General features: G+C 38.5%; 1 protein-coding gene across 3 annotated transcripts; it reads right to left on the bottom strand.

The window, feature by feature from the left end:
* Nucleotides 1-157: 157 nt before the first annotated feature.
* Nucleotides 158-13,236, bottom strand: ubp1 (upstream binding protein 1). 3 transcript variants are annotated; one of them, XM_089023782.1, is made up of 15 exons: nt 13,002-13,236; nt 9,788-9,939; nt 8,845-8,921; nt 8,663-8,768; nt 7,666-7,772; nt 7,011-7,163; nt 6,239-6,349; nt 6,049-6,156; nt 4,749-4,882; nt 4,621-4,675; nt 4,458-4,551; nt 3,434-3,524; nt 3,225-3,343; nt 2,989-3,131; nt 158-2,531 (listed from the first exon to the last, which is right to left on the bottom strand). In XM_089023782.1, exons 1-15 carry the CDS (start codon nt 13,070-13,072, stop codon nt 2,442-2,444), a joined length of 1,611 nt encoding a protein of 536 aa, XP_088879908.1. In that variant the 5' UTR covers nt 13,073-13,236; the 3' UTR covers nt 158-2,441. The 3 variants fall into 3 exon arrangements, with proteins under 3 accessions (XP_088879908.1, XP_088879906.1, XP_088879907.1); XM_089023780.1 differs by lacking the exon at nt 13,002-13,236 and adding an exon at nt 11,826-12,742; XM_089023781.1 differs by lacking the exon at nt 13,002-13,236 and adding an exon at nt 11,826-12,742 and having other exon boundaries at nt 4,458-4,548.
* Between the last annotated feature and the right edge of the window lie 207 nt (nt 13,237-13,443).

Here is a 13,443-nt window from a genome sequence, read left to right as displayed (position 1 = left end):
CTGACCCTGTGACTAAAGTGACCTTGGGAGTTTTGAAAGGCGCTTATAAATAAAATGTATTATTATTATATACGTGGATATATCCCCCCCCCAAAAAAAAAAAAAAAAAAAAGACAAACATGAACTCCAAATTTCAAAAGGCACAAGGAGAGGCAAGACAATTCTGAAATCATTTATTACCAGCACGTGTGCATTTTTTGAGTGTATCTCCAGCAAAGCACACACGTGCACAACACAAGCAGAATCACTGACGTTTAGGCCGGACATAAAGAGTGGTTATCTCGCTTTGCTTGCTTTACATACATAAAAATGCCTTTTGTCGCTTGCTATTTTCCTTTTTTTTTGACTGGAGGAGGGTTTTGGGTGATGGACTATCAACTACACACAAACACACACTCAGAATTTGTGAGTTTTCAGTGCAGGCTTGGTCTCATCTCGAAAAAATAGGACAGGACGGGCGACGTCTGACGTCTAACCCCCCCGCCCCGACTTCCACATGCAACATGTTTGTCATAGCCACAAATCTACAATCAAGAATGGGAGGGAAAATGAAATTAAAAAAATAAACACATGCACATTCACGCGATTAAAATGGCGGACAGGACAGACAACTCATTTAGGAGGTTGGACTAAAAACTATACAGTATGTGATTTTTTGTGTGTGTTTGTACTAAGGATTTTGAGGCTCACACTGAAAAGAAAAATAGTATACTAGAGGAATTTAGTCTATTATTTTTTTTTATTGCAAACTTTATTTTTAAATTTTGCGGTGGGAAAAATGACTGATGAGAAAAATTGGGATTCTTACTTTGAAGGAGGGTAGCGAAAAAACATGGAAAATTGTTCTTTTAGGTACAGGGTAGTTTTGATAATTCTACTAGTACTTAACAAATGATAAAAAATACAATTAAGTCAAATGTTGTGTCTTATTTTGACAATTTTTGTTTTGGGAGGATGGGGATTAAAAAAAGCACCCCCATTTTTGCTAAAAAAATAATTATATTCTTTATTCTGAAAGAAATAAAAATTCTAAAAAAATGACTGAATCAAACTTTTTATTTCTCCCATTTTCAAAAATTTTACATTTTTTTGTCTTATTTTGAAGGAGTGGAGCAAAAACATTTGAAATGTTCTTTTAGGTCCAGGGTAGTTTTGATTATTCTACTGCTACTTAAAGAATGATATGAAAAATTAAATTAAGTCAAATTTTGTCTCATTTTGATAATTTTTTTGGGGGAAAAACAGCACCCCCTTTTTTTGCTAAAATAATTATTATACCCTTCTGAAATAAATAAAACAAATTCTTAAAAAAATGACTGAATCATGATGCAAACCTTTACATTACTCCTATTTTCAAAAATGTATTGAACATCATTTTTAGCAAGTTGTCTTATTTTGAAGGAGTGCAGCGAAAAAACATGGAAAATTGTTTTTTACATACAGGGTAGTTTTGATTTTTTTACTAGTACTTAAGGAATGCTTAAAAAAATTAAATTAAGTCAAATTTTACGTCTCATTTTGACAATTTTTAGGAGAGGACGTGGTGGAAAAACAGTGGCCTACTTTTTGCCAAAAAAAATTCTTCTGTAAGAAATGAAATAATTCAAAAAAGAAAGGCTAAATTATGATACAAAAATTTATATTCCTCCTATTTTCAAAAAATGTATTAAACATTCCCAACTTCATTCTCTAAATATTAGTTGTTTTTCTTATCAGTGTGGCCTAAACTTCTTTGAGGCAATTACCTTACACTCGCTCACTCGTGTCGCCCTACTTAAAAAAAAACATAACATAATAATAATAATAATCATAATAATAATAGAATTATTATTATTAATTTAGAGGATGGACATGGAGCTGCCATGATGTCTGTAGGATGCTGCTTGACGACCTGCTCGCACACATAATCAAACATAGAAAAAGTGCTGAATTTTTCAAAAAGTTTTTTTTTTGGTCCTCTTTCTGGGGATTGAGCTGGTCTAAAAATAAACGTTTCAGGAACACAAAGCGGCGAGCAGAGACAGAGAGAGAGAGAGAAATGATGACAAATCTCCACATATTTCATTAGCTGAGCACATAGCTGGTCGATAACATTAAGACGACACCCTCCCCCACCCCCTTTTTTGTCTTGCGCTTATCAATCAAGTTGATAAGCAAAACATGATCCGATACTGGCCTGCGTTAAAATACATAAAATAAAAGAAAAAAAAGCTCCCCAGCCAGCCCTTCTATCCTCTTTCCTGTGTTTTCAATATGAAACAGTGGACACATCCCCCCGCATGTCAGATGCTAACATTTTTACACGCCTCTTCTATTGGCTGTCCGTTCGATCGAGAGCGGAGGTGGTGAGGTGCGGGTGAGGGGGTGAGAAGGAACGCACAGGCAGAGAGTCAAGACGTTCGAGAAGGGGGGAGAGAGAATGATTGATGGTGATCCTGGCCTTATTTCAGGATGAGGTGGAGTCCTTCGCCTTGCTCGTCTTTGATGGTGTTGATGACAAAGCTGCTCTCGTCCGTTAAGTTGTACACCATCTGCACACATCGGGCACATCGTGATTATTACGAACATGCATAACTATCTGACAAATTTCTATTCCCTCAGATCTTCTTCCTCCCTTAGCCTCTGTGTGCCCCCCTGCCCATCTCAGCACGATGGGGGACAGGGCTTTCAGCTGCCAACTGGATTTCAGCCAAAATGGTCTTTCTAAGACAATTTTTTTTTCCACGTATAAAAGTTGGAGTACGCCGGACATTATTCGAAATTATTAAATAAAAAAATACGGGGAAAACGTATAACTTGACAGGTATTAATTCACATCTGTTTACAGAAGGCAGTTCGAAATGGATGCAATACAACTATCGGCCGCTGGGTGTCAGTGTTAAATCACGAACGAGCTCTTCATGGTTGCTGGAAGGTAAATCAAGCATTGCAAATGTCCCCATTGATGGACGATTAAAGGCTTTCTGATACTGATTCTGATCATTTTACCTGGTCGCTGAGCAGAATATGGATGCCGGTGGGTCCTTGTCTGTACACCTGGTTAATGGTCCCCAGCGGGAGCCCGCACACGCCGGCCATCTTGCGGATCAGCTCGGCTGCCGTCAGCTCCTCCAGGTACAGAGCGTGGTACACTATCAGGTGAGAAGAGAGGGAAGATATTTCGTTAAGCTTATATTGGACAACTATATAAAAATACTGCCAAAATAATAATAATAATAACGTACCATGTAAACTGGGCGAGACGCCCTGTTCGCCATTTTCACTGGGGGCGTGTCTTTCCAGTAGGGGGCTATGCTGAGGGGATTCTTGACACACGTACACAGTCAAGCGGGGACGAACGGACCTTAATACACACACACACACACACAAAATAAACAACGCTATCCCATAATGAAGCTCAAAGAAACGTCCAAGAGGTGAGAGGAGGACACACTTTGATTTGAGTGCATTGAAGAGTCGGATTCCGTCCGCGGGACCGCAAATCTGGACCAGGTCGTCCCGGGTCAGCTTTAACAAATCAGAACCTTGAACAAAATTAAGTGAAACAAATGAATCAATAAGCGTTGACATAGCATGGAAATTGTCACTGGGTGAAAATAAAATACCTAATAATAATAATAATAATAACAACAATAATAACAATAACAGTAATAATAGTAGTAATAACAACAATAAAAAGATTAATAATACTAAATAATAATAAAAAAGATTAATAATACTAAAAAACTTAAGATACTACTAATAATAAAAAGATTAATAATACGGAAAATAAAGAAGATACAAAATAAAAAAGTAAAAAATAATAACAATTATGGTAATAATAATTATAGTAATAATTAAATAATAATAGTAGTCATAATAATAATAAGATTAATAACACTAAAAAGAAAATAATAAAGTAATAATAAAAAGATTAATAATAATGAAAAGATTAATACTACTACTACTAATAATAATAAGATTAGTAATAATAAAGATTAATAATACTAAAAAAATAAATGGATTAATAATACAAAAAATAAAATAAAAGAATAATAATTAAAAATGATTAGTAATAATAATAATAAAAAGATTAATAACACTAAAAAGAAAATAATAAAGTAATAATAATAAAAAGATTAATAATAATGAAAAGATTTATACTACTACTACTAATAATAAGATTAGTAATAATAAAGATTAATAATACTAAAAAAATTAATGGATTAATAATACAAAAAAATAAATAAAATAATAATTAAAAATGATTAGTAATAATAATAATAAAAAGATTAATAATACTAAAATAATAATCATAATTATTATTATACATTTTATTTCTAAGCGCCTTTCAAAACACTCAAGGACACTTTACTGTCACCAATGAAACCCCCCTACCCCATTTTTGCTGATATAATAATAACAAAAAGTGTGGTTTATGACAAGAACTTGGCCCACTTGCATCTGTGTGTTTGTACCTGAGAAGTGAGTGAAGACTCGCGTGTAGGAGTTGAATCGGTTTTTCAGCAGCCATTTTTGGGTGTCCTGAATGGACGTGGTGGGACTCAACTGCTGGGGGACGACGACACAGAGAATCAACGCACGCACACAAACACACAAGTTGTCCACAAACGGACAAACCTCTGCGATGGCATGGCCGCCGGGTTCCGCCTGGTGATTGGGGGAGGATGAGTCGCTGGGGGGGGCAGGGGTAAAAGTCAATCAATCGTTCCAAAAAGATGGCGGTGGTGGCGACGCAGACTCGATACCTGTCGGGTAACGAAGAGGTTGTGGTGGTGGTGGTAGTGGTGGAGGTGGTGTAGGTGGAGAGAGGCGTGGACGTGAAGGCGGGAGTAGCTGCCTGGTTAGGGGCCACGTAGGCGCTGTCCGGCCACGGGGAACACTGACATGAAGAAATAGCAAGCAACATTTAGCGCAGCGTCCGGGAAAAGCATCTTAGCGGTACACGAACGCCTCATTCAACTTTAGCGTCATCAGGCTAAAATTCAGACAAAATATAATCCCCATTCAAATCATAATTAGCATATATTGTTTTTTTTTTTCCTGCATCTTTCAATTTTTTGACATGGATTTGCTGGATGTGATTTTTGAAGGGAGCTAAACTAGTTCATGAATCTTAAATATTGAAATTCATGTATGGTCATTTCATTAATAATAACAATAGTAATAATAATAGTAATGACTAAATAATAATAAAAAAATAATAGTAATGACTAAATAATAAAATAATAATAACAATCATCATCATAATAATAAGTATAATAGCTGTCTAGCTATAAGCTGTCTGGCTATCTATTAGCTATTTATTTGTTATCCATTAGCTAGCTAACTAGCTTTCTATCTGAGTTACTTCGGATGAGAGTTTTGAAAGGTGCTTAGACATGAAATGGATTATTATTATTGCTAATAATAATAAAAACAAAAATAACAATAATAACAGTAATAATAAAATAATAGTAATGACTAAATAATAAAATAACTATAATAGTAACAATAATAATAATAATAAATAAAAAAATAATATTTATCATAATAATTGTTTTAATAATGAAATATAAATAATAACAATAATAGTTTAAAAAATAATGATAAACTTGATACTGCACATGATAAAGCATCACTGAATGAAAATTAAAATTTGTCACGTGTCTTATCTATTAACAGGAAATTATATTCACAATAAAATAAATCATGCACACTTAACATGCAATGAGAAAATAAGATAAAAAAACACAACTAAAAATATTAAAACAAATATTTAAAAAAAAGCTAAAGAAAATCCTAAAATGAATCAAAAATATTCAGGCACAACCAAATTATTAATTAGTTAATGACGTACTATCAGAATAAATTTCCTAAACATCATAAAAATTGATTGAATTGGAAAAAAAATCCCATAAATAAAAATGACAAACTCAGCTTGCTATCGTACAAACTAAAACTAGATTTGCCTCATTCCTGAAGTCATTTTTAATGACAACTCACCACCACCCGAAAGTTGTCTGCTGATTTTCAAAATAAAATACATGCAATCCAAATTTGACTCACGCTGCCTCTCTTGGCCAAAGAGTCGCCGCAATCAGCTGGGAGCGTCCGCTTGCTGGATTTCTTCAGCTCGTGGTCACCTACGTCCTCGATGATGGGCTCCAGTCTTGTCTGCTTGACGGACAGGGCAAAAAAAAAGTGAGGGAGTGGGCAACCCACGGAAATCACCCGCTCGCCCCAAAATGGAACTGACCTCGGACAGGATAGTGGTATCGTAAGAAGGCTGGTACTTCTCCTTCTCCTGAGCGCTACGCTTCTCCATTTTCTCGCGATCCGTCTTCTGCTTACGATCTGCACCTTTTGGCTAGAAAACAAACAAAGTCCCAGTCTTCGGTTAAAGACACGCGATTGGTCAAGAACGCAGCAGTGAGGGGGGGGGGGGGGGGGTTAAATAATAAAGAGACAGGCAGACGACAGTAAGAGTTTCAACTTTGACAGTTCAAAGGCAGAGTGTAGACTGCAAGGTTAAAATCCCCATCAATCAAGCTCCACAAATAACCCGCACAAGCCATCTGTACAATTGATGCAAAAAGCTATCAACCCAGCTAAACAGAACACAATTGATGATGAACTAGGTAAAATTATCGCAGAGAAAGCACCTACAAGGGATCATTCCTCAAGATGGTGAAAGAAGGTTACGTTCCTCATCAAGTGTTTAATGCTGATGAAAGCGGCAAAGGGAAATAAAACGACTTAATAATACAGTACAGTTTATTTCTTTAATTATAATACCATAGCACATTTATTATACATAAAATACGGTAATTATTGTGTGGTTTCAAGGCTTAGAAACTTAGAAAATGATGTTTTATGGGGACCTGGGAACGGATTATTCTCATTTTAATGGTTTCCTATGGGAAATTAATTTTTGGGATACACACTTTTCGCCTTACACACTGTCTGGGAACCAATTAACTTCGTAAGCCAAGGTATAACTGTACATAATTTCAGTGAGCAGCAAATACCTTAAAGACTTTGATTTGGCAAGAGGCCGAGTGTAAGTGTTCGGCGTAGTCGCCGGCGTCGCCCGGCGCAAACGTGTCGATCTGGATCCTGAAGGGCACGCCCTTCTCGCCACCGTGTTTGCGCGGCGTAAACTCGGTGCTGATGCAGTGAACCTGCCAAACCGAAAAAAAAAAAACACAACAAAGGTCAATCAAGGTCATTCGTCAAAACAGATCTTTATTAACACCATTTCAAAATAGTATTTAAGAACAGGATGAACATACATCGGCTGAAGATGTATGTTCTAAAATAAGCCCAGTAATTCAAAGTAATTCTAGAATTATGCAAATACAACAAAGAAACATTTAGATGACTAAATAAAATTAAATGGCTCACGAATTATAATAAACAACTGAATGAATCATGAAGTGACTTACCCCGGACACCCCCCAAAAAATAAATACATAGATAAATAAATAAATAGGATTGACTGCATGTGCCGAAAAAAAAAAACATGAAAATTGCACACATTTCAAAGGTGCATAAATTTATTACAATTAATGCTTTTTCAAAATTAAAATAAACAAAATTCTGCCAATGAATGACAAACAAACCCCCCTCCCCTGACAAAAAATGTATGTTTTACTAAACTCCCCCGATGGCCAATGGCTTTACCTGGACGAAAACGGACGCTCTCTTGTTCAAATCCCAGAGGAACTCGGCGGCATTGAGCTGGGAGGGGTGCGTCTTGGGCTCCACGATGCCCACCGACATGGGAATATCTACCGCGCACACACAGACGACACTTAAGATCATCCAAATCCCGTCACTCACATGAGACTTAAAGGACAACCGACACCATTTTTTTGTTTCCTAACTGCCACCAGAAAAACGTTCACAGCATCTAAAATACCCAAAACACGCAGGCTGATATTTTTAGTCAAATGGAAAACACCAATAAAAGTAAGTTAGTGTCGCAAAACTACTTCAAAATGACCTCAGAAAGTTTCCTTTTCAGATGGTCCCGCCCCCTTTTTCATGACGTCACGGAAGGACGTCATGCCTTGCTCTAGAATCAAAACAATGGCTTCAGATTCGGAGAAGATGCTTTCTTGTTACACATCCAGTTATGAATATGATTCAAATAGTTCTGAAGAGGAAAGCATACATGTTTGCAATCGATTAAAGAAGTCCTTCCGTATCAATTCGAGCCGTCAGGACTCCAATGTAGCGTCCCAGAAAATGCACAAAATGGCGCCAAAGCTCCGTTGGAAATGGGCTGATTTGCCTGCTGGGAATTTGTGTCAACTAGTATCAAATAGTAGTCTTGGTGCAACACACAACGATTGACCATGGCGTTATTTATGTGTTTTCCTTCTAATTTCGCCATCAACACGGATCAGTTTTCAGACCAAACAAAGTACCCAAAATGCATTGTGTGTCGCTTTCTCGGTCAGGGGCGTTCCTTCCGTGACGTCACGTCTGGAATCGTCACCAACCCGAAAACAAGACTTCCTGAATATTCAGTGCGAGTCTTAAAAGGTAAAATATAGTTATATGTGGTGGAATCTTTGTAAAATACGCTCAATAGAAGTGATTTTACAAATTATGGACACAACTTGTCCGGAGGCGTCGGTTGTCCTTGACTACTTTTTGTGCGACAGGCGGTTACCGATATCCAGTAAACGGTCGCCGGGTCGATTCCACTTCCATCCTTCCAGCTGCTGGTGTTCCGTGTACTGAAGCCGTCGGTCGTGGAACACGACACGCACTGTGCTCTACGCACGGCGACATGGTGTCATCAAAAACAAAAAAAAATGACAACCGAAGTGGCGCGACAGTGCGTGTTGTTACCTTCACCATCTTGTTGGTGAGTTCTGGGATCTCGCCGGGCTTCCTGTTGTCCAACATGCGCACCTCGTAAGATTGACCTGCAAGAGATACACACAAAAATGAAATGAAATAATTTCTCCAGCCCTGTTTTGTTTTACACATTAAATAAAAAAAATAAATAAAACTAAACTAAAAATACAATAAAAAAAAAATAAAATAAAAAATAATTTCACCAGCCCTGTTTTGTTGTACACATTAAATAAAAAAATAAAATATACTAAAAATAAAATACGAATAAAATAAAAATATTATAAAATAAATAAATACATAAAAAAATTCACCAGCCCTGTTTTGTTTTACACATTAAAAAATACAACATAAATAAAATAAAAAGAAAATAAAATTAATAAAATAAACACATACGAATTATTTTACTAGCCCTGTTTTATTTTACACATTAAATAAAAAATACAATAAAATAAATAAAATAAATATAAACTAAAAATAAAATACAAATAAAATAATACGAATAAAATTAAAATAACAAAATTAAAATAAAAATACATCTCACCAGCCTTGTTTTGTATGTTAAATAAAAAATACAATGAATTACAAGTAGATTAAAAATTAAAATACTAATAAAATACAAATAAAATTAAAATAACAAAAATAAAATACAAATAAATATCACCAGCCTTGTTTTGTTGTGCATATTAAATAAAAAATATAATTAATTACAAGTAGATTAAAAATTAAACTAAAAATAAAATACGAATAAAATAATACAAATTTAAATAAAGTAAAATGCCAATAAAGTTCAAATTAAATGGGAATTAAATAATAATAATAATAAGAAATTAAATACATTTAAATTAAAATAAAGTAAAGTAAAATAAAATAGAAAACGGAAATTGCTCCAGTGTGACACAGCGGGCGATCAACATTTCAAGACAACTGGGAGGACCTTGGTTGAGGTACGTCAGCGTTTCGTCGTGCAGCTTGACGGCGGGCGAGGTGGCGGCACACAGCACATACTGGAATGGGGGGTTCTTGCTTTCGCTCTCCGGGGGGAGGCTGGAGTCCTCCTGCTTGAAGATGGGCAGGGCCAGCACATCACTGAAAGGCACGAGAGACGAGGGGAGGGTCAGGAAAAGCCTACTAGAACAATGTAGGTGTAACCGAAGTCTTCAAACTGGGAGGGGTGCGTGCCGACACGCAATGAACCCGAGCGTGAACGGATCACTCCGAACATCGCCAGTTATTGTAGGGTGTGCACACTTATGCAAGCACATGATCACATATTGATCATCCGTTTTCAGTCAGAGCACCACGGAAAACCCACCGACGTCTTCCACAGTCATCCCGAGGGGGGGCGAGGAGTCTTGACCCCTCACCCCAATGCAGACTTAACAAGTTCGCCAAATGCAACCGAGGACGAGATAAACGCAGCTGCGGGCAGATGTCGGAGAAGGAGCTGATAAGGAAATGTGTGTGTGCGTCAAATAAGTGTGACATAGTAACGCGGGAAGCCTTGGACTTCCTTGTGGTCATACAGTTCAAAAAAAAAAAAAATATTGATATTTCACCAATTGTCAAAAGTAAGAAATTAGAAATACAATGTTTCATCACCAAGCCATCGAATGACAAATTTAATTTGTCGGGATTAACTATTTTGCAGAAATAGTCACGCAATAGTCACGCAAAACGCCACTAAATGTGATATATGAACATTCAAGATATTCAAATCCAAATAAGGCCAAAATCAGTCATGTGACTTTGCCACAATTGTGCGTCTCACTTCAACCATCCACAATTCTCCTTCCAAGTTCGAGTGATTGACAGCTAAAACTGTCAATCTATCCAATGTTGTATGGGGATCATTAAAATGCAATCCAGGCATAAAGTTTTTTTTTTTTATAAAAAAAAAATTTGCCCCATTCAATGTATGTTACTAGCGTCGTTGTAAAATCTGACTTGGTTGCATTTTGCGTTTGACTCCTACTGTTAGCATGCAGATATCAACTAGTGATGACAAAGACCGTCCTTATAAATGGATCTTCAGCTGCTTATTAAAGGACAACCGACACCATTTTTTGTTTCCTGACATCAGAAAAAAACGTTTTATGGCATCTAACATACCCAAAAGACCCAGGCTGATATTTTTAGTCAAATGCAAAACACCAATAAAAATGACTTAAAATGTCCAAAAACGACTACAAAATGAAATCGGAAATGGCCAGTTTCAGAAGGTCCCGCCCCCTTGTTCGTGACGTCACGCAAAGACGTCTTGCCTTGCTTGAGAATCAAAACAATGGCTTCAGAGAGTTCAGATTCGGACGGGATGCTTTCTTGCTACTCATCCAGTTATGAATATGATTCAAATAGTTCTTAAGAGGAAAGCATAAATGTTTGCAATCGATTAAAGGAGATGGCGCCCAAACTCCGTTGGAAATGGGCTGATTTGTCTGCGGGGAATTTGTGTCAACTAGTATCAAATAGTAGTCTTGGTGCAACACACAACAATTCACCATCGCGTTATTTATGTGTTTTCCTTCTAATTTAAAATATAACTATATGCTGGTGAATCTTTGTAAAATACACTCAGTAGAAGTCATTTGAAGTCATTTTACAGATTATGGACACAACTTGTCCGGAGACGTCGATGGTCCTTTAAGTAATGCTCAAAAATTTGAGACAGTAGGGAGGTGAAGAACATCAGAAATACACATTTTTTTCTCCAATTCTACTGAATTGACTTTCTACAAAATGAGTACACGAACAAATGCTGAGAAAGATAGTTACCAGCGTGTAACATATGTTTCGTAGTTGTTCTTGTATATCGCACTAAGGTCTAATAGGCCAAAAGTGGTACTAGTAGGACGACAAACGTTACTCGTAAGACACAGTGGCACTTTTTCGAAAGGACAACAAGCATATTAATGAGAATATGGTGGATTGCGACTGAAATGTCCACCGTGTCCCGGTTTGTTTGGAGGTCTAACCTCATGCTGTAGGCTGCCGCCCCCAACTCCTGGCCGATGCCCGAGAGGCTGGCGTCGAAATCGTGCACCAGCCCCGACTCGATGGTGGCGTCGTCTATCTTGAGTACCCAGGCCATTGGGCCTAGCTCCTTGTCCTCGGCTTCCACTTGGGAGGCCGCCAGCTTGATGTTTGTCGTGGTGGGGCGAGCGAAGACGATGACCGGACCGGGCTGGGGTGGCGTGAGGACGAAGGGGATAAAAGAGACGAGAAAGGAAGTCCGCCTCGACCTCTTTCTCTCTCTCTCGACGAGGGAAACTTATCCTAGCCTAGCTGGCTAGCCAGGCGAATTCAAAACAGACGCAACTTGTCGCCATAACTCTCCACTTTTAGGTGGGGTTTAGGGGCACTACATTCGCTCTCGGGTGTCGTTCGGGGCCGCCACACTGTTCGGTTTACAGCCCCAAAGTGACGGTCGTGACTCGGACGAAGAATGCGATGACGGCGAAGCTCACATGCTAACGGTGGCTAGGCTAGCTAGCTTCAGGAGATGGACGCTTTCTCCTCCCGGTCTCGTATTTTCTGTGTCACCGCCACACTCGCCACAAAGAGTGTTAAATGGTGGAAAGCAACCGGGAAGAGGCGGGGGAGGGTATATTCGCGACTTATTCACCCCCGCACACCTTGCTGCTCCCTAGCGGGGCTAACTAGCACTAACTTCCCGCAGCGTTTGAGTCTGTTATCCGGGGTGCTAATAGCACCGCCCCCGGTCACTCCAATCAGCAGGCTGGTTTGCAGTTTTCTCGTCTGTGCCGCGGGTTCTTGAGCCCAAACCCGAAGAGGCGCATAACCGCGGGCATCAACATGGCCCGTCCGGCCTCTTCCCCATCATTCGAACCCGCACTGTGATGTGCTGCCCCCCGCTGTTCCTTCACGGAATCCTCGCTCGGCTAGGAGTGGCCCATCAACCAATCGGCGTTCTTCTACTGCGGTTGCTCAGCCAATCAAAGGCGTCCATTGTGTCTGTCACTAACCAAGACCCGCCTCTTTTCCGAACGACAACACACGCGAAGTTGACAGCCAAGTACAGTACAGTCAAGGGGGGATGTTTGTCCTAAACTAATAATTTATTAATGCGTTTTAAATTTCAACAAGTATGATTAAAAACATAACAACAAAAACATTAAATGTGATCTTACCGTCTGTGACTTCCTTCGTGTCGTTGCTGCCACGCGCGGAAGTTCTCGGTGCAGGATTGCCAAAACAGCATCGAGTCCCCGTGTTGGTTGTCCTCACACCAATTTGCGAAATGAAGACCGACAAGTATGGAGGTCCGACCATAAGCTCATGGCGGCACTGGTCAGAGTAAAAACAGGTGCAAGCGTTTGTTCCTTCCGTCTGGTGAATGATTGATCCGAGCGGACCCTGGACGAGGTTTGCGGTCAAAGTGTGGAAGAAAACTGAGGGGCAAGAGGAGGAGGGGGACATGTGAGGGGACGGAGTCCATGATATTTTATCTTAAAGGACAACCGACACCATTTTTTGTTTCCTAACTGACATCAAAAAAACGTTTTATAGCATCTAAAATACCCAAAACAGGCAGGCTGATATTTTTAGTCAACACCAATAAAAATGAGTTAA

This window comes from Hippocampus bargibanti, linkage group LG20 (genome assembly GCF_051943395.1).
Source record: "Hippocampus bargibanti isolate YZ-2025 linkage group LG20, ASM5194339v1, whole genome shotgun sequence".
Lineage (NCBI taxonomy): Eukaryota > Metazoa > Chordata > Actinopteri > Syngnathiformes > Syngnathidae > Hippocampus > Hippocampus bargibanti.
Note: the sequence above shows the minus strand (reverse complement) of the source record. Positions and strands in the feature narration are given on the sequence as shown.

What these genes read in the sequence shown, in the direction of transcription:
- ubp1 (XM_089023780.1), bottom strand. Translation starts at nt 11,941, where the DNA reads ATGGCCTGGGTACTCAAGATAGACGACGCCACCATCGAGTCGGGGCTG. An exon ending in GCGGCAGCCTACAGCATGAG is followed by an intron (nt 9,940 to 11,825) that starts GTTAGACCTCCA and finishes CGTGCCTTTCAG; the next exon opens with TGATGTGCTGGCCCTGCCCA. An exon ending in GCCAAATCAAAGTCTTTAAG is followed by an intron (nt 6,350 to 7,010) that starts GTATTTGCTGCT and finishes TTTGTTTTCTAG; the next exon opens with CCAAAAGGTGCAGATCGTAA.